We start from the raw sequence: 22060 nt of genomic DNA, 5'->3' as shown, positions 1-22060 counted from the left end.
TGTTTTTCATTCATTTCATTATGTGAATGAAGACCTTCCTGACAAACATCACAGGAAACTTTCTAGTAATTTGCACCCTAAACCTGGAGAACATTGTTTTTAATTCTTGGGACATTTTTATGCATACACTTTCATTAATCTATCTAGAACTTTGTCTTTTTTATATCATCCAAGACACTACATCTCTGATGAAAAGCAAAACACAACACCAATTTCTGTTACCAGTTGGCCATAAACCTAATAGGCCTTAAAATAACATATGAATCAGCTCATTCTGGGGACAAGGCCAGCACAAATAGAAGTTACATAAAGCCAGAAGGAAGACGTCTGTGGATATGCAGTAAGGTCCCTACTATCAGCTCTGTCCCCACAACTTAAACTACTCAACCCCCTCCCCTGAAAGAGGCCCATGGCTCCGGGAATCTGGGAATTCCTCCCTCATTTGTCTATTACATTCCCATAAGACCACTTCCTCTCACTCCCTCATCTTTTGATTTCTCCAATTTTAGCCTCAGTATTTATTCTCCCATTTAATATTTTAAGCATATACTAAGAGGAACATATAATAAGAAGAAAAGATTGCTTTCTTTAAGTTTTTAACTTAGGCTGAATAATAGATAAGTAAAAACTATGCGTAAGTGTATGTAATTTCCTACTTATAAACTCCTTTTTACACAAATATGAGAGCCCAGTGCACAACAATCCGTGCACTTGCGGGGAAGTCCCTCAGCCTGGCCTGCGCCCCCTCACAGTGTGGAATTCTTCAGGGGATGTCTTTCTGATGCCTTAGGCCTTCTCCCTGAAGCCGTAGTCTGGCCTCCCTCTGTGGGAGGCGAGCAGGCAGAAGATCAGGGACAGCATCGCCTCCATCATCCCACCTACTGCTGCCACTGGCCTCCCTCTGTGGGAGACATCCAGAGGGTCTGATCAGGGGATGGTGCCAGCCACCGCCCATCACCCCTTCGCTGCTGCTGGTCACCACCTGCCCCAACACCATTCCCTCCCTCTGCCTGTTGGCACATGCTTTGGCTGGCCTGGTGCCACCTACTTGCCAGCCCCACCCCACGCCAACTGGTCATTCCACCATTCAGTCAATTTGCATATTATGCCTTTATTATCTATACTAATAAAAGGGCAATATGCTAATTAGACAGGGAGACCTTCCGGGAGACCTTCCAGATATCCTTCCAGACAAAGCCATGGTGTCAGGGCCAAGGCAGAGGAAGTTAGGGACGATCAGGCCAACAAGGGAGGGCAGTTAGGGATGAGCAGACCGGCAGGCAGAGTTGTTAGGGGCAATCAGGCAGGCAGGCAGGTGAGTGATTAGGAGCCAGGGTCCCAGATTGTGAGATGGATGTCCAGATGCTGGTTAAGGCCCAGGATTGGGCCTTAACCAGCAGTCAGACATCCCCCAAGTGGTCCCAGATTGGAGAGGATGCAGGCCAGGCTGAGGGACACCCCCCATGCATGAATTTCATGCACAGGGTCACTAGTATAGGATAACATTACATTATATTTGTATGTTATCACAGGAAAGTACCAACTGTGGAGGTAGCTAACCCAGCCCAGGGAGTGAGGAACTTCTCTCAGAATGATTTTGAAGGTAAGGTTTAAAGGAGTGCATGTGTGCTTGCAAAAAGGGAAACACCAGTGAGTCTTTCTCCTTCAAAGACTTTCAAATTTTCAAACCTGCTAAAACTCATCTTTACTTTTTAAGTAATTGTTACAAACTGCCTTTCAAAATTTCTGGATGCTACAACTCTGCTTTCCTTGACCTCTTTGCTGAGAAGAGAATGGCCTATTGTCTTCATATATAAATAAATATCTGACTTCACTTGCCACTAAAAGAAAAAATCCAAAAGTTAACATTTTCTAGAATATATGCCCAGGTCACATTGTGAAATCACAGAAGAGGCTTGGGATGAAGACATAGCAATGAGGGTCATAAAAGAAGACGGTGGGATGTGATCCATTAGCCAGGACTCAACTTGTTCTCCCTTTTCACTCCTATTCCTAGCCCAAACCTTCTTATTCAAGATGGAAAAACAATGGCAACAACAGTTACAGTACCTAGTATCTTTAGGCTGTGTTGGTGTACCTAAAAATTAAAGTTCTCCATAAACTGTCCCTCTTCTGTGCTGTTTGGAAACCTTGAACAGCAAGAGCATAGCAGCAGGAGGACCCATTAAAAGAAATATCTCCTGGGAACCATTTCTTTGGTGGCTGGGCAGTTTAGATCCTCATTCAGAAGCCTGAGTCCAGATTCAATTCAGGAGAACATGGCAAGCTCAACTAAGGATAAGAAAGGTGGCCCAAATGGAAGGAACAGAACATTTTAGATGTGTGGGGAGAATTATCACCAACTCTTGTACACATATCTGCCAACCTCCTTCACCTACATGACTCATACATAGTTTCTTAGAAGAAGAGCTAATGTGGAACCATGACTCCTCCAAAGGTCTCTGTGACTTAGCGGGGTAATTAGGATATAGTTTTAGTCAGTTTAATCAGCACTTACTGAGTGACTACTATGTCCTAGGCACTGTACTGTATTTACAGCTGGAAAATGGCTCAAAGGCCTTGCAGCCCTGAGCAGCCTCCTAGGACATGAGTCATCTAAAAATTGATTATATGAATCCCATCTAACATATTAGATGACTTATATAGGAGAATATATAAGTCAACAAATAGAGATCACCTTAAATACAAGGCATTCATGCTAAATTCCTGAATGCTAAATGACTTTATGTGACAAACACTTTGCATAGGGTATTTTTCATTTATGAGTTTTGAGAACAGGGAATGGGGGAGTGAATGGTAGAACCACTTCTCATCTGTGTATTAACAATGTGTGTCAAATATCCCCTAACACTTAAGAAGTTATAGGTACATTTAGGGATAGGGAATAATAATTTAGTAATAAATAGGGGAATTACTCAATCCCTGAGGCCCCCCACACCCTAGTTTTAGCAGAATTTCCTATGGAGAAACTTTCAAAGCTATAAATATTTCCAAATAACAACAGAGAACAAAAATCCAATCCAGCAGTTGACATTAAGTGGAAAAGAGAGTTAAACAGTGTTTTCCAAAAAGAAAACAATACCATTAATCATAGTCCAAATGCTGTAACAAGGGTTTACATGGCCTTTTAAAATTGTTTGTTTGCAATCTCCTCTAATAGATCCCTGCCTTCCCTCTGTTTACATATATTTTTGGTGTCTCTAATGCCAATTTAGAAAAAGAAAACAAACATAAAAATCAAACAGTCTATATCTCACTCCTTATAATTTTCATCCAATGAGTATATCTATTTGACCACTCCACTGTTTTTTGTTTTTGTTTTTTAATGAAAGAATCCTCAATAGATGGCAGGATAGGATTTTTCTTAGTTTGGGATAAATGTGGCTAAATTCTGGTATGGAAATGTGTCCCTCTAAGTAGTAGATCAAGCTAAAAGAAAATGCTTTTTTCTCTTGACTTCTTGCAGGTTTGAATTCCTCTTGTTCTTCCTAAGGAAGAGCAAGAGACCCAAGGAACAACAACAGGGCAAGAAATGTTTCCATTTCTGATAATAGTAGAAGGGCTGCCAATTAAACAGGGAAATCAAGGCTGTGGCTATATCCATCTCAGACAGAAAATAATGCCTCCAGGAAAATGCTCTAGAACAGTGTCTTTTTCTCAGACATAATAGCTTGTTATTCTAAACCAGGAAAACCAAAGTGGCTTTATTTCCTAGATTTTAACATTCAAGGTATGTTGGGTAGATGTTGGTTTTGATTTGATTTGATTTTTAAAATAATCCTCAACTAAGGATTTTACACTTGAATTTTGTGTTTTCTTCTTATCTGAAAGCTATGGCTAGCACTTCCAGTGCTATGTTGAATAAGAGTGGTAAAAACTGACATCCCAGTCTTATTCTTGTTCTTAGGAGAAATGATTTTAGTTTTTGTCCATTGAGTATGACGTTGGCCAAAGGCTTGTCATATATGTCATTTATTATGTTGAGGTATGATCCATCTACTCCCACTTTGCTGAGTTTTTATAAAAAATGGGTACTGGATTTTGTCAAGTGCTTTTTCTGCATCTTATTGGTATGATCATGTGATTTTTAGTCTTTCAAATTGCTTATGTGATGTATCACATTTATTAATTTGTGAATATTGTACCAGCCTTGCATCCCTGGAATAAATACCACTTCATCATGGTGTATGACCTTTTAAATATATTGCTGGATCCGATTTGCTAATATTTTGTTGAGGATTTTAGTTTCTATGTTCATCAGGAATATTGGCCTCCAATTCTCTTTCTTTGTAGTGTCTTTATCTGGTTTTGGAATTAAGATAATGTTAGTCTCATAAAAAGAGGTTGGAAGAGTTCCTTCTTCTTGGATTTTTTGGAATAGTTTGAGGAGGATAGGTATTAGTTTTTTGAATGTTTGGTAAAGGTCCCCTGTGATTCTGTCTGGACCAGGGCTTTTGTTTGCTGGGGGGAAGAAGGGAGAGCTTCTGTTTCATCAATTGTTATTGGCCTATTCAGGTTTTCTGATTCTTCCTGATTTATTTTGAAAGATTGTATTTTTCTAGGAATTTGTCCATTTCAACCACATTGTCTGCTTGTTGGTATATAGTTGCTAATAGTATTTCTTTACAATTCTTTGTATTTCTATGATGTCAGTTGTTACTTTACCACTTTCGTTTCTGATTTTAATTATTTGGGTCCTCTCACTTTGTTTCTTAATGAGTCTGGCAAAAGGTTCTTCAATCTTGTTTATGTTTTCAAAGTACCAGCTCTTGGTTTCATTGATCTTTTAGATTTTTTTGTCATTTACTTCTGCTCTAATCCTCATTATTTCCTTCCTTTTCCTTCTCCTTGCTCTGGACTTTTCTTGTGGTTCTCCTTCAAGTTCTTTAAGTTGTAGGGTTAAATAGTTTATCATTAATTTTTATTTTTTTATTTTTTAGGTAGGTCTGTAGTGCTATGAATTCCCTCTCGGGACTGCTTTTGCTGTGTCCCAGAGATTTGGGGTTGTTGTGTGTTCATTTTCATTAGTTTCCAGAAAGTTTTTTTGTTTCTTTCTTGATTTCATTGGTAACCCATTCATTGTTTAATAACATGCTATTTAGTCTCCATGCGTTTGAAAAGCTTTTGAGTGTTTCATTCCATTATAATCTGAGAAGATGCTTGATCTCATTTCAATCTTCTTGAATTTGTAGACTTGTTTTACGTCCTAACATGTGATCTATCATTGAGAATGACCCATGTGCTTTGGGATGAAATGTTCTAAAAATGTCATTTTAATCTGATCCAGTATATCCTTGTTAATTGTTTGACTGGAGGATCTATGCAGTGAAGTTAGTGGGGTGTTAAAGTTCCCTTCTATGACTGTATTGCTATCAATCTATCCCTTAAAGTCCTCTAGAAGTGTATATTTAGGTGTTCCTATATTGGGTGCATAAATGTTTACCAGGGTTATATCCTCTTGTAAATCTATCCTTTTACTATTATATAGTGACCCTTATTGTCTCTTGTTATGGCCTTCATTTTGAAGTCTATTTTATCAGATATGAGTATTGACACCCCAGATTTTTGGTTTGTTTCCATTTGCATGGGAACATTTTCTCTATCCCTTCACTTTCCTCTTGTGTGAATCTTTTATTCTGAGCTGGATCTCTTATAAACAGAATATATTTGGATCATTTTTCATATCCATTCAGCTACCCTGTGTCTTTTGATTGAAGCATTTAATAATACTTAAGGTTATTATTGATAGTTATTTATTTTCATTTTAATTCTTAATGCTTATGTTTCTCTATTTCTTCTTATTATTATAGTCCCTTTAGCATTATTTGAACTGCTGGTTTGGTGGTAACAAATTCCTTTAGTTATTTTATGTCTGGGAAACTATTTCACCACCCATTTTTAATGAAAGCCTTGCTGAATATCATAATCTTGGTTTCAGATCCTTGATTTTCATTGCCTTAAATACTTCATGCCATACCCCTCTGGCCTGTAGAGTTTCTGATAAAAAAAAATCAGCTGATAGCCTTATGGGAGCTCTTTTGGAGGTAACAAATTTGCTTTTCTCTTGCTGCCTTTAATATTCCTCTTTGACTTTAATTTTTGGCATTTTAATTATGATGTGTTTGGGCATGGGCCTGTTTGGTTCTTCTTGCTTGGGATTCTCTGAGCCTTCTGAACTTACGTGACTTTTCCTTCACCAGGTTAGGGAAGTTTTCTGCCATTATTTCTTCAAAGACATTCTCTATCCCTTGCTTACTCTCTTCCCATTCTGGCATTTCTATAGTGTGAATATTGTTACATTTCATGTTGTCCCACAGATCCCTGAAACTGTCCTCCTGTTTTTTACTTGTTTATTCTTTTTGGTTCTCTGATTGAGTGATTTTTTTTCAACCCTGTCTTCTAATTCACTGATCCAATTCTTGGCTTCCTCTAATTTGCTGTATATTCCTTCTACTCAACCCTTCCACTGTGTCATTTTTTCCACTGTGTTCTTTATTAGTGCTATATCATTCTTCATAGTTAATATATCTTTTCTCATGGTGGTGATCATCTTTGCCATTCTTATTCTGAACTCTATGTCTGATAAATTTATCTCTATTTCATTTAGTCCTTCTGGAAAATTCTCTTGCTCTTTCATTTGGGGCTTAGTTTTTCCTCCCCATTTTGGCTGCCTATTTGAGTTTATGACTATATATTAGGTAGGTCTGATAAGCCCCCCCCCCCCCCACTAACCCCGCCAATCTCTAATGCAGGACAGTGTCAAATTCTGTTTCTGACTGGCCCTGAGTACCCTGTTTGGAGCTAGCAACAATCCACTGTTTATGGCTCCCTCTGCTGGGGCTGGGTGCTTTTGGAAAGGACAAAGATGTGCATCAAGGCCTGCTTTTCCTAGCTTTGGGCTCCAAATTAGGTCAGGACAAAACTCAAAGCCTCCAGAGATCCAGTTCTGCCTGCAGTCTGATTGTATTTAGTCTTGATCAGCCTCAGCTATCAACAACAGGGTGGGGCAAGAGGTTTTCTAACATGGTGGGGCAATTGCTTCTGCCTGCAGACTGTTAGTCTCAGTCTCTTAATGGGTTTAAAAACTCAACAAGGTGAGGTTAGGGGTTTTCCAAATACCACCTGGATAGCAAAGGTCTCCCGGAATGACTCAGCATAGGAAACCAGTGTGGCTATCCTCCGATCTCCAACACCAGAGCTCCCAATCCTTACTTCTGTTTATACAGCCCCAGTCCATTCTGCCCTCCCTCTGCTGGAGCCCAGGGAGAGTGGCTATGCAAGCAATTTTATGCATTGGCCCTTTAAGAGGGTGCCTGCATTTCCAATTCTCTCCCTGGCAGATAGCAACCATGCTGCTTTCCACAGCCAGATGTTTTGTGGGCACCTTTCTCAATTGTGGTATTCTGGGCTGGGGAGCCCAGCTTGGGGTTTAGAACCCAGAGTTCTTAGTGGGACCCCCACAGCTAAGATATCCCTCTGGAACTTTAGTTGCTGTCTGTGGGCACCTGGTCAGGCCTTTTGCACCTGCGTATATTTTTACCAGTCTCTATGTGGTCACTTTCCATCCTTGGTTATCAGGGTTCTCTCTAGCTAGTCTTCAGTTGATTATTCAGGACAGCTTTTTTGAATTTTAGTTGTAATTCCAATTTGGTCCTGGGAGCATGTCAGTGTAGCATCCACTTTGCTGCCATTTTGGAGTCCCTTCTGCTTTAGTATAAAGCCACTTATAGGAAAGCAGTTTGGAATCTCTTATAAAACCTTGTCTTATTGCCTCTAGAGATCCTTTTTTGACTTATGTTTATGGATGGCACTTGAATACCCTGATTTAAAAAACAAAACAAAAACTGGCATAGTTAAAATTCTGTCATGGTGTCAGCACAGGCTGAAGTGGAATATCCGAAGGCCACTTTAAGATGGAGTAGCAAAGGTTTCTCACCTTCCTTGGAGATGGCAAAACTCCAAGTATAGAATGGTTTGGAAAGAAGAGAAAGACCAGCACACTCTTATCCATACTCATTTCCTTCTCTTCTTTTCACTTAGGCTGGAAGGTGGGGTAAGAGCAGGAAGGTTTGGAGTCTGACCCAATAAGACTGAAATAATTCCAGCCTTACTTACCACTTCTGTAATTAGGAAAAGTTTTTAATGGACCTCAGACTACTGTGCTACCTCTTGAGATTGAGTAAGATAAAAAATGTAAATCAAAGTGCCTAACAATGCACAGGGATCAGTTTCCTCCTTCTTCCTTGCCAAAAGCCTACAGCCTCCCCACATCCTCCAGAAGAAGAAGCTCAACTGGATGCCCTACAAAATAAGCCCCAAGGATCTGCAGAGCTGTCTGCACAAAGATTCTGAACATCAGCTGCCCTCCCTGCTGCTGTCATGGTATTCATAAGAAGTTAGCAGCCCCAACCTGACATGTACCCTAATAAAGAGACCTCTGACTAGGAAGTGTTTCAAGGGCCAGTTGTGTCACTCACAGGTTCTGTGGAGAAAGGCCAAGGCATTATTCTCAATTATTTTTTTCAGCCAAACTCCGACCTAATATCTAGACTGAAAGAAAACACTAAGTACTAAATAATGGTGTGGTGTGATAGATTGAAAAACATGACCAAATATTGTACAACTCATCCCACCAAAGGAAGAGCCTATTTTCTCATGTAGGTTATGACTAGTCATATGGCAGAAGGGGTGGGGTAGAAGTTCCAAAGCCCAGGCCTCAAAAGGCCATGCTATTTCCACCATTGTCCTCTTGGACTAGCCTGCCTCCACATAGGGAAGCCAGGACAAGGTTTCTGAATGTCAAAAGACTACATGCAGAGGAAGGCCCAGTGACAGACACCACCAAGGTCCCAGTTGAAATTCCAGATGACTACAGCTGCATGAGTGACCCAGGGTGAGAATGGAAGGAAAACCACCCAGCTGAGCCCAGCCTAGATTTCTAATCTATAGACTCATGAGAAAGAATGAATTCTTTTCTTGGCTATTGAGTTTGAGGGCTGCTTGTTGAGTAACAATAGATGACAGATAGCAAATGCTACCAAAACTCAGCCCTACAAAATCAGTGACTCTGTGGTGCTTAATGCATATGCTCTTTCTGTATTTGAAAATAAAAGTGTTCATGTGGAGCTCACACAATATGAGGCCTTCAATGCCCTGGAATTACCCCAGATGCTCTTAGGGAAGGAGAAGCAGCTTGAAAACTCATTATTTCACAGAAAGCACTCAGCACCATGGTTCTGCAGAGTGGGAGCCAACTCTGTCTCCAATCAGGTAGTGACTTTTCTCATCAATGAGGACAGACCTCTAGCACATCACAAAGGCCAGCAGAACTAGACTGCTCCCACAGGTAGAAGTTAACCACCCAAGTGGGGCAACACTGTTCCCACCACGAGAGGCTCCAATAGAGAGGCAAAGCATCTTGAGACTTCAAAGAGCACTGTGCTGTGAAGGGAGGCAGGACTGCACCAAGGCACATGGGTGCCTGGGACAGGTCAATATATGGCACCTTTCAAAAGGACTCTGTAGACATTTTCCAATATTTATAAAGAGGAAAGACTGAATGCTGTGTGGTGTAAAGCAGATAAGGACTATTGTCTAGACCAGCAATTCAGTTCTGGATCTTAACTCGCATGGCCCACTCGGCAATACAGACCCACTTTCCACAGAAGGCAATTCTACCACATCTTCTGATGGCATTCCCCAGCACTTTCTCCTCGTATTCCTTCTGCACATTACTAACACATACTCTTCCTGGCAGGAATTCTAAATACAGTCTCCTCCACCTTGTTATAGGTTGAGTGATAATTCAGTGGCTTTTATAGATTGGTACATGGCAGGTGCCTCCCAGGTGGCCAGGCCTCTTAAACCAGCGTTATGCCTGGGGCTCTCAAAATGTGGTCTTTGGATCAGATGCATCAGCATCACTTGGAAAGTTGTTAGAAATGCTAATTATTGGTCCCACTTCAGATCCATTCAATCAGAAATTCTAGGGTGGGACCCAACACTCTAGTGTAACAAAGTTCTCCAGGTAATTGAAATGCCTAGTAAAATAGGAGTTTCTTTAAAAAAAAATATTATATTAGATGCCTCTTGCAGGAAGATTCCAGCAATAGGGCTTTCTGCTGTGGTCTCTGCTGCCCTGCCAGCTTCTCTCCCTTCTCTCCACCCCGCCTGCTTCTCTGTCTTCTCCACCACCCCACTTGCTTCCTTCTCCGCAGCTTGGATTCTTTCTATGCTGTCTTCAGTCTTCTGGCCTGGATATGCAACTTATCTGCCATATTGGTTGGGTTAATATGCATACTCACCCTGATTGACTAGTGGGCATGGCTTGTGGTGTAGCAAAGATACGGTCAATTTGCATGTTTCTCTTTTATTGGAGAGGATATATTATTGATTTCAGAGAGGAAGAGAGAGGGAGAGAGGGATAAAAACATCCATGATGAGAGAGAATTATTGATTGGCTGCCTCCTGCATGCCCCACACTGGGGATTGAGCTCACAACCTGGGGATGTGCTCTGATCAGGAATCAAACTGAGACCTCCAGGATCATAAATTGATGCTTAACCACTGAGCCCCACTGGCTGGGCAAAATAAGAGTTTCTTAATCTCAGCCACCCACCAGAATCACCTGGGAACTTTAAAATTACTGATGTCTGGGTCCTACTTGACTGATTGTGATTAAATTGGTCAAGAATGCATCAGGGCAAGAAGAGCTGTTTTTAAAAACTCTGCAGACAATTCTAATGTGGGGACAAGGTTGGAGACCATGACCCTAGAGAGAAGCAAAGGGTTTCATAGAACTTACTGGGCAGAGCAGTTCCTTATCAGGGTTTTGTTAAAAGTGGCCTTGAGTTTAAGGAATTTCATATTTTTATATAATGAAAGCCAAACTTTTCATTTATACAAGGTTCACATCAGGCCTCTTTTAACAAAAGAATCTGATCATTGTTAAACCTTGGCTTGCATAGACCACATGATGGGTGGCTTGAAAGGAAATCTATTCACCTTCTACCAGTTAAATAGAAGAACTGAAGACAAGGAGAAAAAAATGCCTGAGAGCATTGTGATAGTCTGTGAAAAGACAAAAGCATTTGCCAACACTTGGCAATAATGAGAAGAGGAAGAATGCAAGAAAAAAACACAGTAAATTTCATGCCAGTAAGAAGCACAAAAAATTTGTCATTATAGCATGACATCATGAGACAGTGATGTCTTCTTGACAATAGACTCTGGAGTACACACTTTGGCTGGTTTTCACCATCAAGTAAATTTTTATTAGAAGAAATGTCTTGTAAAACTTTCATGTATGGTTAAAACGTATCTAATTCCATTTTCACTATTTTTTACAAGTCCATATTTTCTAAAACCATGATCTTGCACCCAGGATTTGGTTAATCACGGTATCTTCAAGACCATACCTCTGTTTACTTTGATTACAGGTCCAAGGTAAGTCTAAGATTTTGTAAAAAGAGTCTTAAAGTAGGACACAGGTGCCCTAGCAGAAGACAGAGCACAAGAACAATGTGGGAGTCAAAAGAGGCTCCTGGCTAACCTAGGTCTAGTCCCTTGGTCACACAGGTCAAAGGTCAGCAAGGATATTGGTGAAAAGGATTTAAACCCTGACATCAGAGTTAAGAGTCCCTTACTGAAATTAGTGCTTCTCAATTAAAAACAAAATTACTAAATTTATTGTGGTGACATCTGTACTAATAAAAAGGTAATATGCTACTTAGGATGGACATCTTCCAGAAGTCCATCTGGACATCCATCTGGACAAAGCCACAGCAGCTGTGAGGCCCAGGGGTCAGGCAGCTGTGGGCTCAGGGAGCCATGAGGCCCAGGTCTCAGAGCAGCCATGAGCTCAGACATCTGTGAGCCCTGGTGGCTATGAGGCCTTGCAGCTGCTGTGGCCAGCAGTGGCATCAGCAGCAGGGTGATGGGGTGGTGCCTTCTCCTGATGTATACCCGGTTCACCTCCCAAAGAGGGAGGCCAGACTGTGGCTTAGGCGTCAGTAGGACATTCTCTGAGGGCTCCCTGACTGTGAGAGGGAACAGACTGGATTGAGATATGCACCCCCCCCCCCCCCCCGAACAGTGCACAAATTTTCATGCACTGGGCCTCTAGTTGGTTAATAAAATTATATGGGTTTCAAGTATACAATTCTATAATACATCATGTGTATATTGCATTGTATGTTCCCCACTACAAGTCAAATCTTCTGTCACCATATATTTGACTCCCTCTACCCTTACCTACTCATCCCCACCCCTCTTCTGCTCTGAAAACCACATACTATTGTCTGTCTATAAGTTTTTGTTTGTTTTTTTTATTTGCTCATTTGTTGCTTTCAGTTTTATATATTACACATAAGGGAAATCATATGGTTCTTAACTTAACTGCACTGATTTATTTTGTTTAGCATGACATTCTCAAGATCCATCTACATTATTGAAAATGGAAATATTACTTTTTTTCCTTAAGGCTGGGTAGTATTCCACTGTATATATGAACCACATACATCTTCTTTATCCAATCTATCAAAAGGACACTAAGGTTGTTCCCATGTCTTGGCCAAGTGCATCTCAATTTTTAATGTACAAACATCTGGGGACTTTATTAAAATAAAGGCTCTAATTCAATTAAGTTCGCAGCAGATGCTGGACCATGGATCACACCTTGAGAGTGTTTGGGGGTATGTAGTGGACATTCACAAAGTGTGGGGCTGGCCATAGGATGGGGGAAGAGAGACACCAACCTTGAGCCCCAACCATTGAATTCAGATTTTTCAGATCCATGGCTCACACCTGACTCATGGGATGATCCTGCCAGGAGCCTGTTTGCATGAATGGTTGAGAAGAAACTATCCTAAAGAAAAAGAAAATCAGGAAGACTAGCCTGGTCTAGTGGCTCGAAATCAAAAGCTGCTATTGAAGCAGAGCATTGATACTGAGTGTGGCCAGGTCTCTCTCTTCAGGTTTGCATTATAGCACCCAAGGACTCAGGGTTGAGTCTATGAGAGGAATAGTAAATCAAAGGATAAAATAAGAGAGCACCGTTATTTCTAAAAATTGGGTAAGACAATGCAGAGTAAAACTGAGTGTTTACACCTCACAGTAGCGGCTAAGACAGAACTTCTGCACAGACTGAAGCAAGGCTTTTAGGGATCAGAGGCCCCAGTGAAGTATCATTACAAAACAGAAGTATCTCAGAGAGTTGACGTTCATAGCTGATTTCCTACATCTTAGTCACTCACTACAAAGGATAAACACTATCTATTATGAACTCTGTAAAGAATCTACCATAACTGAGGCCAAATGGACAGGCAGGAGCACATTCATATACTGGAATAAATTCATATCTGGCCCTGACAGATTTCTTAGAAATGATAATGTGGCTACATCACTCATTCATTCCAAGAAAGCCTCCATGCCAGGTGTCACACTAGGTGCCTGGAATCTAAGGCAGCTAAGACATGGTCTCTTCTTCTCAAAGGTTGAGGGCACAGCCACATAAACAGAATACGAACAATGCCAGGCGAGGAGTGGAAGAGGAGCACTTAGCAGAGCCACATATAGGAGAGTACATATAGGAATAGGAGAAATAATTCATTCTGTCTGGGGCTATGAGAAGACACTCACAGGTTTCTGAGCTGGACTTTGAAGGCAGGGGAGGAGGATATGCACAGGAAGAAAAAGGGTCTAGCAGACAAACAGCACAAGCATGGGGCAATGAATGCGCAAGGCTCATCTAAAAAGGTGGGTAATTCCTTTGCCTGGGGTAGAGTTTGTATAGCACTGCTCACAAGGAATATCAATTTTCTCTCCAAATCTTTCACTGTACTACCAAGCAGCCATAATTCTGATATTCTTCATTCAAACCCCAAAGGGCTTCAAGAAAATATATGTAAATTCCATATTAAAAAATGATGCCAGAGTTTAAAAAGAAATGTTAAGTGTTTTACTAATGTCAATCAACAAATATTTGAAGAAATGCTATCTGGAGTATGAACATTGGGTTCTGTTCTGCATCTGCCACTAGCCAGCTGTTTGTTGACCTTGAAAAATATCACTAAACTACTCTGTGTATTTTCTCATCTCTGAAGTGAATAGATTTCATCTAAGAGGTTCTTTCCTACTTTCCCAATGTATGTGTTCAATGAAAAAAGATCAAATCTCTCAAAAACTTCAAGGAGAGGAGCAATCATCAAAAATGGCTTCACCACGACTGATGGGAAATCCCCAGGAATTCTTGACATCCCCCCATATCCGCCCCAGCAGCAATGCAGGAAATTTAGTCCACTATCTCCAGCAGACTCAATGGAACCATTTCCTTAATGAAACCCCCCTGTGGTCCCAGATGCTAAGCCAGAGGCTTTCCTTTCAAGCTCTCCCTCAATTACTCCATTCCTCCTATTTCCTTCCTCTCCCTCAATCTGGTATAAAATCCAGTAATTTAATCAGCAGCATGCACTTTCCAAGCACCCAAGTATGTGAGGAGCCACTGGTAATCCTGAAAAGCATGTGGGAGGAGATCTTGTCACTCCAAACCAGCTCATCAGCATGCTAAGGCCAATGAAACCGAATGGATGCCTATGTTCCAGTAAATTGGTTAAACCCAGTGCACCGATACTTCTAATGCTTTGAACCATTCCTAATAATATTTTTTTTTCTTAAAAAAATAAGGCCAGGTGTTATTTCAAATGTCCTTCCTTCCATATCCACAATGACAAATACTCTGAAAAATTACATGTACTTGATATCCAACAAACTCCTGATCCAACTGAACCAAAAATCTTACTAACACCAGCAAACTTTGCATTTCACACTCAAATGCCCAGAGCTTCCTGCACTGGCTCTCCATTCTTATGCCCATTCACATACACATCTCAACATAAAACTGTACAGAAGCTACTGTTCTGTTTTTTGTTCTTACTTTGCAGAACTCCCCAAGGCAGAGTCAATACCAGCCATAACTTCGCAATAGGTTGGATAACCATCCTCAAGGACATGCTATTTTTTGGTCAATATAAAACCATTTTTTTGCAACGTATATTTTCAACTTCAATATCCTATGCTTTCAAAGTAGATTTAGAATGTCTCAAGTTTTTGATAAGGAGAACTAAGTGAATATTTGGTTTGTTCTAAAAATTAATATAAAATAGAGATTTAGTACCCTCATTGAAATCTAAACTTCTTTTAGAATAAAGTGAGCATTAATAATATAATAATAATAATAATAATAAGAAGAAGAAGAAGAAGAAGAAGAAGAAGAAGAAGAAGAAGAAGGAACACATATGGTTTAAAATGACTGTCATCCTTACAAGAGCTAATGTAACTAGAATTACACATTCTGCTATTAAAAAAAGAAAGCCTGGGTTAATTATTACTACTGGATTGTGCATTCTCTAGTAGCTTAGCTTCTGCAACCCATTAAAGACCAAGTTAATTGGTGGGTCAGATGCTTTCTACTAGGGAAAAAAAAATACAGTGTGATTATTAATAGCGGGGGAAACCAGTTCATCCTTCCAGCTTCAGCTCTAGCGTCACAGGGTTTACTATCCATTCCCTACGCAAATGTAGGTAAGGAGAGGAGAAAAAGAGACGCTGTGTTCGGTCTACTTGTTTATTAAATTTTAGAGTTGGGAAAGGGTCTTAGAAATAATAATCTATTCTAACTTCTGAATTTTATATATGAAAATAAAAAAAGCCTGTTTCACTAGAAAAGAAATAGATAGCCTTTTTAGAATTTTCAACTGGGAAAGAAAAACTTCAAGTAATAATAAACAAATAAGGCAAAAATATTGAGGACCTAGAGTAGGTGGCTACCTACAGTACATCTGCAACATGACCCATCAGTTGGAAAACTAGTGGATTGCCAAGTGCTATAAATAATTAAAGTTTCCAATATGCAATTCAGGAAAACACAACCAAAAAGTTGTGGATGCATATACCTTGGGGAAAACAACAAAAAATTGTTATATAAAATAGTTTTATTATGAGATTTATTATATTCAATTTAAAAATGGGTGTTATTTTCAGGTACATTTTGATTTAACCTTATATTATTAATGTAGACTGCCCTCACAAAATGCACAAGCATTTCCAGTTAGTTATAGCAAATTGTAAATCCTAGTTGCTCAAAAATTCAAGAAACCGGGGGCCAGAAAAAAAGGTCTATGGCTTTAATCAAGGGCATGGTGACTTAAAAGTAAGATCAGACTTTGTGTGGAGTAAAGGAGGACTGGTATCCTTTTAAGAGGAAAACACTGCAATACAGAGTACTTGAAAGTATCTGAATTATTGGCTTTTTTATTTTTTATTTCCCAGGATATTTGGAATAATGTAAATACACTTTTTTGGGGGATAGGGGATACATTATCTTTTTGTATTACTGAGCATTTGATTATTTTATCTTCAAGGCACACCTGCACATCACTCACATACAGTAACAATTACTGATGAATACACAATTGTTATAAAAGGATATATAACAATTGAAGGTGAGCAGACCCAGCTCATGATGGGTGCAAGAGGACTCCACTGGGCAGAAACTTGTACCCATTCTGGACCCTCTCCCCAGACTGCAGCCCCTCGGTTTAGTTAGAAAGCCCTGATTTGGTCTAGAAGCATTTGCTCCTCTCCGTGTTTGACTGTTTCTGTTAATCAGCCAGAGAAGCCCGTGGTCTGGGAAGGCAGGCTTCACAATTACAAACCCCAATAGCTCCTTAAACTGGCAGGTAAAGGGGTTCTCACCTTGCCAGTACTTTTTCTTTCTTCCTATAACACACGAGTTCCAAGATTCCTGCCTCCTTCTAAATAAAATAATAACTAAGAGAAATCACAAGAGGATCTTCTAGTTTCTGACAACCTTCCGCCAATCTAAGTGGTCCCTAATCACACAGAGAAATATACTTCACTAGTCGACCACAGTTTGAAACAAAAATAAAGATATATCTGTGCAAAACAATGAAATATATATTCTTCCCTCCATTTTTTTGGACTTACAGTAATTACCTAGATTTATCTTTACATAATAGACAGACTTCAGCAAGTTATTTAGGTGCTCTGAGCAATTTTTTTTAAAGTGACTTTTCAAAACGAAAAAATGCATTTTTGAATTAGAACAGCAATATTTCATTTCAATAGTTATTTTAGCAACTTTTTCCAACAGACAGTGTGGTTCTCAGACATTAGGACTGTGTGTGCCCCTCGGATTGGAACTATAGCTTGTTATTTAGAAACTGACCGTCTAATTCGTCTTCCTACAGCTTTGGGTGTTTAACATGCATTTTTTTTTTAAATATGCCCAACTGTACCGACTTTCCTTTCCTTGAATCACTGCAGTAACTTATTTTATGTTACTGTCTTTGTCCTGTGGGACTGAACGCGCTGGGCAGTTCTGTGCCCTCATGGGCTTCAGGCGATTCCCAGGGTGAGTAAGCCGAGGGCCAGACAGAGGGAGCTGGCAGAGGTTTCCTGAGCTCTAAGAAGCAGGAGGGCAAATCCTCCCTAAATTCCTCGGGTTTGACACATCCCTGGGGCGGCCTCCACTCTAACCGCCTGTGTGACCTTTTAGCTCCCTCTATTCAGCCTCCAATTTCTCTTAACACCAGGCAAAGGGGTGGATTTTTAGCCCTTTCTTCTTTTGGAATTTAAAGGCTAGACTTGCAATTGCAAAACTTAACGGTACTTAGGTTCTGGACTGCCCTGGACGGCGACCTGGGCTGGACCGGTGGAAGGTGCCCCCTTCGCCCGCCCCTCCCCCCTGGCTGTGCGCAGCGCGCTCCAGCCCCGCGGTCCGGGACCCGAAGAGGAGTGGGCGCCTGAGAAACATTCCGTGGGCAGTCCTAAGTGGGCTCAGTGTGTGGAAGGATACCAGCTCTTGCCATCTCCGGGTATCTCTTTGCTCCCGGCAAGCACACAACCCCCTCCTAGAGGGCTCTCCTCCATCTCTTTCGAGGCGCGAAGTCGTGGCCAGCGCCAACACCGCCACCGCCACCCTAGGGCTTCAGCCCGGCCCCCGGCGGCCTCGCGGGCGCTCGTGGAGCCGCGGCGCAGGGCTCCGGAGGGCCCCTCAGACCGGCTGCCTGGGATCAGGTCTGAGTGTCAGGCAGGTCCAGGCGCGCAGCGCTCCCCGAGCCCGGAGCCAGGCGGAGAGGGTCGGCGTCTCCAGCCCCCGAGGGGCAGCCTCACTGCCATCCAGGGCGGCGATGCCCGGCACCCCCCCCCCCCCACCCCGAAGCGCGCGCCTGGACCCCGCTGAGGAGAAAGGCGCCGCGACCCCCGGCGTGCACGGTGAGGCTCCTGCTCCAGGTTCCCGCGGAGGCGCCCCCCCCCCCCGCGTGCACCCCGCCCCTAGGGTGTGCCCCCGACTCCCCACCGCGGCCTCGTCTCACCTGTGAGCAGCAGACCGCCGAGCAGCGCGCACAGCAGGACCCCGGTGTCCCAGCAGGAGACCATGGTGAGCGCGACGTGGCCGGCCGCCGGGTGCCTGCGCTCCTGGCGGGCGACTGACCCAGCCGCCGAGCTTGTCTCCCGCTCTCCGCCGCCGCCCCGCACTCAGTTCCCGTGTCCAAGCGCCCCTCGCTGCGGCTCCGGCCGGGGACACAGTCACTTGTCGGTAATCCTCGCAGCCCGGCGTCTTCGGCTGCCGCTCTCAGTCCCGGAGCCCGCTCCGAGCCCGACCGGGGAAGAGCCTCGACGAGTGTCCGTCCGGCGCGCTCCGATCCTCTAGCGGACCTCGATGGAGGGGAGCCGGGGCGAAAGCCGTTTATAACCTTTCCCCAGCCCACTTCCTACCCCGGCACCTCCTCCAGTGACGTCAAGGGGTCCCCCACCCGTCACCCTCCTCCCCACCTACCCTCTTCCTCCGGGACCTCATTCCCTGAGGCGGCGGACGGGGGCGGGGGCGCCGGGGGCGGGGGCGGGGGTCCTGGATCCGCGTGCGGCCGGGCAGGTTCTGGGTCCCGCTCCCGGCCCACTAACCCTGATGCCCTCCTCCTTCCTTAGAGCTCAGGAAATCTCGGCCGGCTCCCTCCGCCCGGCTTACTCAGCCCCGGGGACCGCCCGAAGCCGGTGAGGGCGCAGAACTGGAGCTTCGCCGTCCGCCCCGGGCGCGCAGAGAACGGCCCACGGGAAGCTGGCCGCGGTGTCCGTGGCACCAAGGAGGGAGTCCGGCTCCCGCATCTTCCTTCCCACATAGTCCAGCCGCCGCCCCCTCTCCGGGCCCCTGTCCCTGCGAGGACCCGGAATGCCCCAAGACGTCGGAAGACGCAGGAAACCTTGGGCACCTGGACTGGACCGGGCAGCCCGAGGGCCCCGGACGCCTGCAGGCACCTCTGGGCAGACTGCGTGCCCCCTCCCCCCGGGGCCCTGGAGAGCGCGGTGCGCCCGCGTCTTTTTCAGCCGCAGTTGCATCCGCCCAAGATATTTCCTAAACCCTCCGCTTCTTATAAGCAAAACAAGGAGTAACATCACGATACCTTTAAAAGCTGAGGAGTGAAACTGCTACTGCAACTGGTAAAGGCCGGGGTCATGAACTTTATTTCCTAAGTGCTCAGGGGAAGGGAATGGGGAGAGGAGAAAGGGGAAACTTTCTGATGGCAGCTTATTGCGGAGAATGAGTGACTCCGCTGCCTTCCCCCCCCCCCCCCCCCCCCCGAACAAAACCCGGTGACATTAACTGGAGGCACCAGGTCATTTGTGATGGTGCTAATTCCACGTCGTTCCTCAGTTTTGTTCCCGTTCCTCAAAGGCTGAAAGCATCTTAGGCTGCAAGGAGCAGCCCGGCGTCTCCCCGTAAACACGGCGCTTGGAAAAGCAGTTCTATTGGGACCTGCCGGATGGTCATTAGGAAAGGAACCGGGATGGCTTCAGAACCGGGCCGGCGACTCCTCCTGAAGGGCCGGACTCCCACCCCGCCTGGGAAAGTTGGGCAACCAGAGCTTGCCACACCTCTGGGCGGTGGAGCAAGGACAGGTCTCTGCCACCGCCGCCCGACGCAGGAAACGCGAGTCGGAGCACCTGGCGCCAGGGCTGCTGAGCCACGGTCCCCCAAGGCTTAAAAGGAAGTTCGTCCCCGGCTTCACCACCCTTTTCCATTTTCCCCCTGCGCCGCAGCACGCTCCCTGGCTCCTGTCCTCTGCCTCCCCCAAGCCCTATTCTTCAAAAAAAAAAAAAAACCACGGGCTCGCTCAGTTAACAGTAGGTAAATAAGGACAACAGGGCTGGAAGCTGACAGGGGATCCTTCCAGCAACTGGTCCCCCAACAGAGGTCACAGTCTGGAACACACCCGGGGAGCCTAACTGTGGCGCTGCTAGTCGCTCCCTGCTCTTTCCCAAGGAGAGGCTGTTAGCATTGTCCTTCTGCCGCCCCACAGGGACCAGACGTGGTGTTAGGACCAAACTCACTGGGATGGGAAAAGCTCATCTCTGTCCTTTCAGGTAGAATCACGCAAAGTGGCCAGGAAGCCTCAGTGCAAGGATCAAGGGCTGGGTTGGCCGAGGCTTATAATGGGCAGAGAAGAGGTGGTCTGGAGAGACACTTAGCTGATTCTGGGAGGAAGTGGTCTATAGGCTATCTACAAAAATGCAATACAACTTTTAACATGCGATTTGATTTAAAAAAAACAACAACAACAACACGCAGAGAGAGAACACTCCAAGGACCTGCTGTCAGAAGTGAATCCGCATGGACTCTTTATAAAGCCAGAACAGCTGAAACAGATTTCATAATCTAAGATACCAGTGGGCAATGCTAACATATTGCTTAAGTATTTAAGATTAAAGGAGTCATGGTTGAATCTAACTTAATTTACAACCAAATCATTCTGCATTGAGTGGTTCTCCACAAACTCCCCAACTACTCTTAGGAAAGTTGCAGGCTTTCAATGATAGCACCAATTTCTTTACTATTTCTTCTTTTGGTAGTCACATTAGCATCTTCACAAAGAACTCAAGATGCTACAAGTTGTCACAAGCCTTTGCTCATAATTTCATTTTAGCTTAGATAAATTTTAGGATTGAGATAAATGAATATCTAAACTAAAATGATGAGAAATAAAGGTATGGCTCTCAGCTCTCCCCCGCCCCCTCCCCCCAAAAAAGAGGGAGAACACATTTGAATGAGAATGGACTACTGTATGCTCCAACTAAATCACTAAAGAAGAGGTTTTATAGATAATAGTGATGGAAAAGATCAATTTCAACATGCCTAGTGGGTATAAAAAGCTATTGAAGCGTACTATCTGCTTACTTTCTGCTCACATACAAAAGAACATTTCATCTCCTGCAAAACCAGACACTCTCTCTTGTTATCAGCTATAAACATTCTCTTGGGGATTCTTTCTAGTCCCTATTCAGTGGTACACTGTTGGTAAAACCAACAGCTTTAATGTCCAAGACTGAAAAACTGTGGGAGCATCAGGGAGGGAGACAGGAGAAAACCCAGGCCCTCCTCTTCCTACAGTCAGAGCAAGGGGAGAGCAGGCTCAGCTTGCAGGTGCTGGGGTTTAATCAGGAATCTCAACCCCCCCTCCCCCCCCCCCCCGGGCTTCAGACCAAATTAAAAACATACTCCGTGGCTACACATTGCGTAACATAAATATGTATGGTTGGCCACAAGAACCAAATGATCTTATAAAATCCTGCCTTGTTAAGTGAAAAAACACCTCTCAGTACATGTCACCTTGACAGTTTAGGCTCCTTGGTCTGAGAAGCACATACCCACAAACCTCAATTATCTAGTTCTGCTGATGGAACTCCTTAGGGCCATCTCTTTTCTGCTCCATAAGGCTCACTCTGTTCCCAGCTACCTGCTCCTCACACAGTTCAATGCTGCTGCTACTTATCTCACTTTAATTTATTCAGGGTTTCGGCTCCTTTCTGAGGCTGTGTCCCAGCACTGATTAGCCCTAGTTAGCCCTGTATCTCCTGATGTTCCCCAGGGGCTGTGACATAAAACTTCTGTTACTGAAACCTAAGCTCAAAAGGGGCCTTTTCTGTGGGCTAGTTCATACCTTGTACTCTTAGGAGAACTTAT

General features: G+C 43.6%; 2 protein-coding genes across 4 annotated transcripts in view; one reads left to right on the top strand and one right to left on the bottom strand.

Moving 5' to 3' along the window:
* FLT1 (fms related receptor tyrosine kinase 1) overlaps nucleotides 1–19022 on the bottom strand; it is a 202294-nt gene extending 183272 nt beyond the window's left edge. Inside the window, exons 1-2 of one of the 3 annotated variants that reach the window (XM_084878676.1) lie at nucleotides 18881–19022; nucleotides 18417–18759 (exon numbers count right to left, since the gene is read on the bottom strand). In XM_084878676.1, the coding sequence (XP_084734802.1) occupies nucleotides 18417–18480 (64 nt within the window). In that variant the 5' untranslated portion in view covers nucleotides 18481–18759; nucleotides 18881–19022. Of the gene's footprint in view, nucleotides 1–18416; nucleotides 18851–18880 lie in introns of those variants that run through there. The other 2 variants (XM_084878677.1, XM_084878678.1) reach the window with 2 other exon arrangements.
* Nucleotides 1–22060, top strand: part of POMP (proteasome maturation protein) — a 391736-nt gene that overhangs the window by 212357 nt on the left and 157319 nt on the right. The window lies entirely within an intron of this gene.

This window comes from Pipistrellus hanaki (assembly GCF_964339955.1).
Source record: "Pipistrellus hanaki genome assembly, chromosome: 3".
NCBI lineage: Eukaryota > Metazoa > Chordata > Mammalia > Chiroptera > Vespertilionidae > Pipistrellus > Pipistrellus hanaki.
Note: the sequence above shows the minus strand (reverse complement) of the source record. Positions and strands in the feature narration are given on the sequence as shown.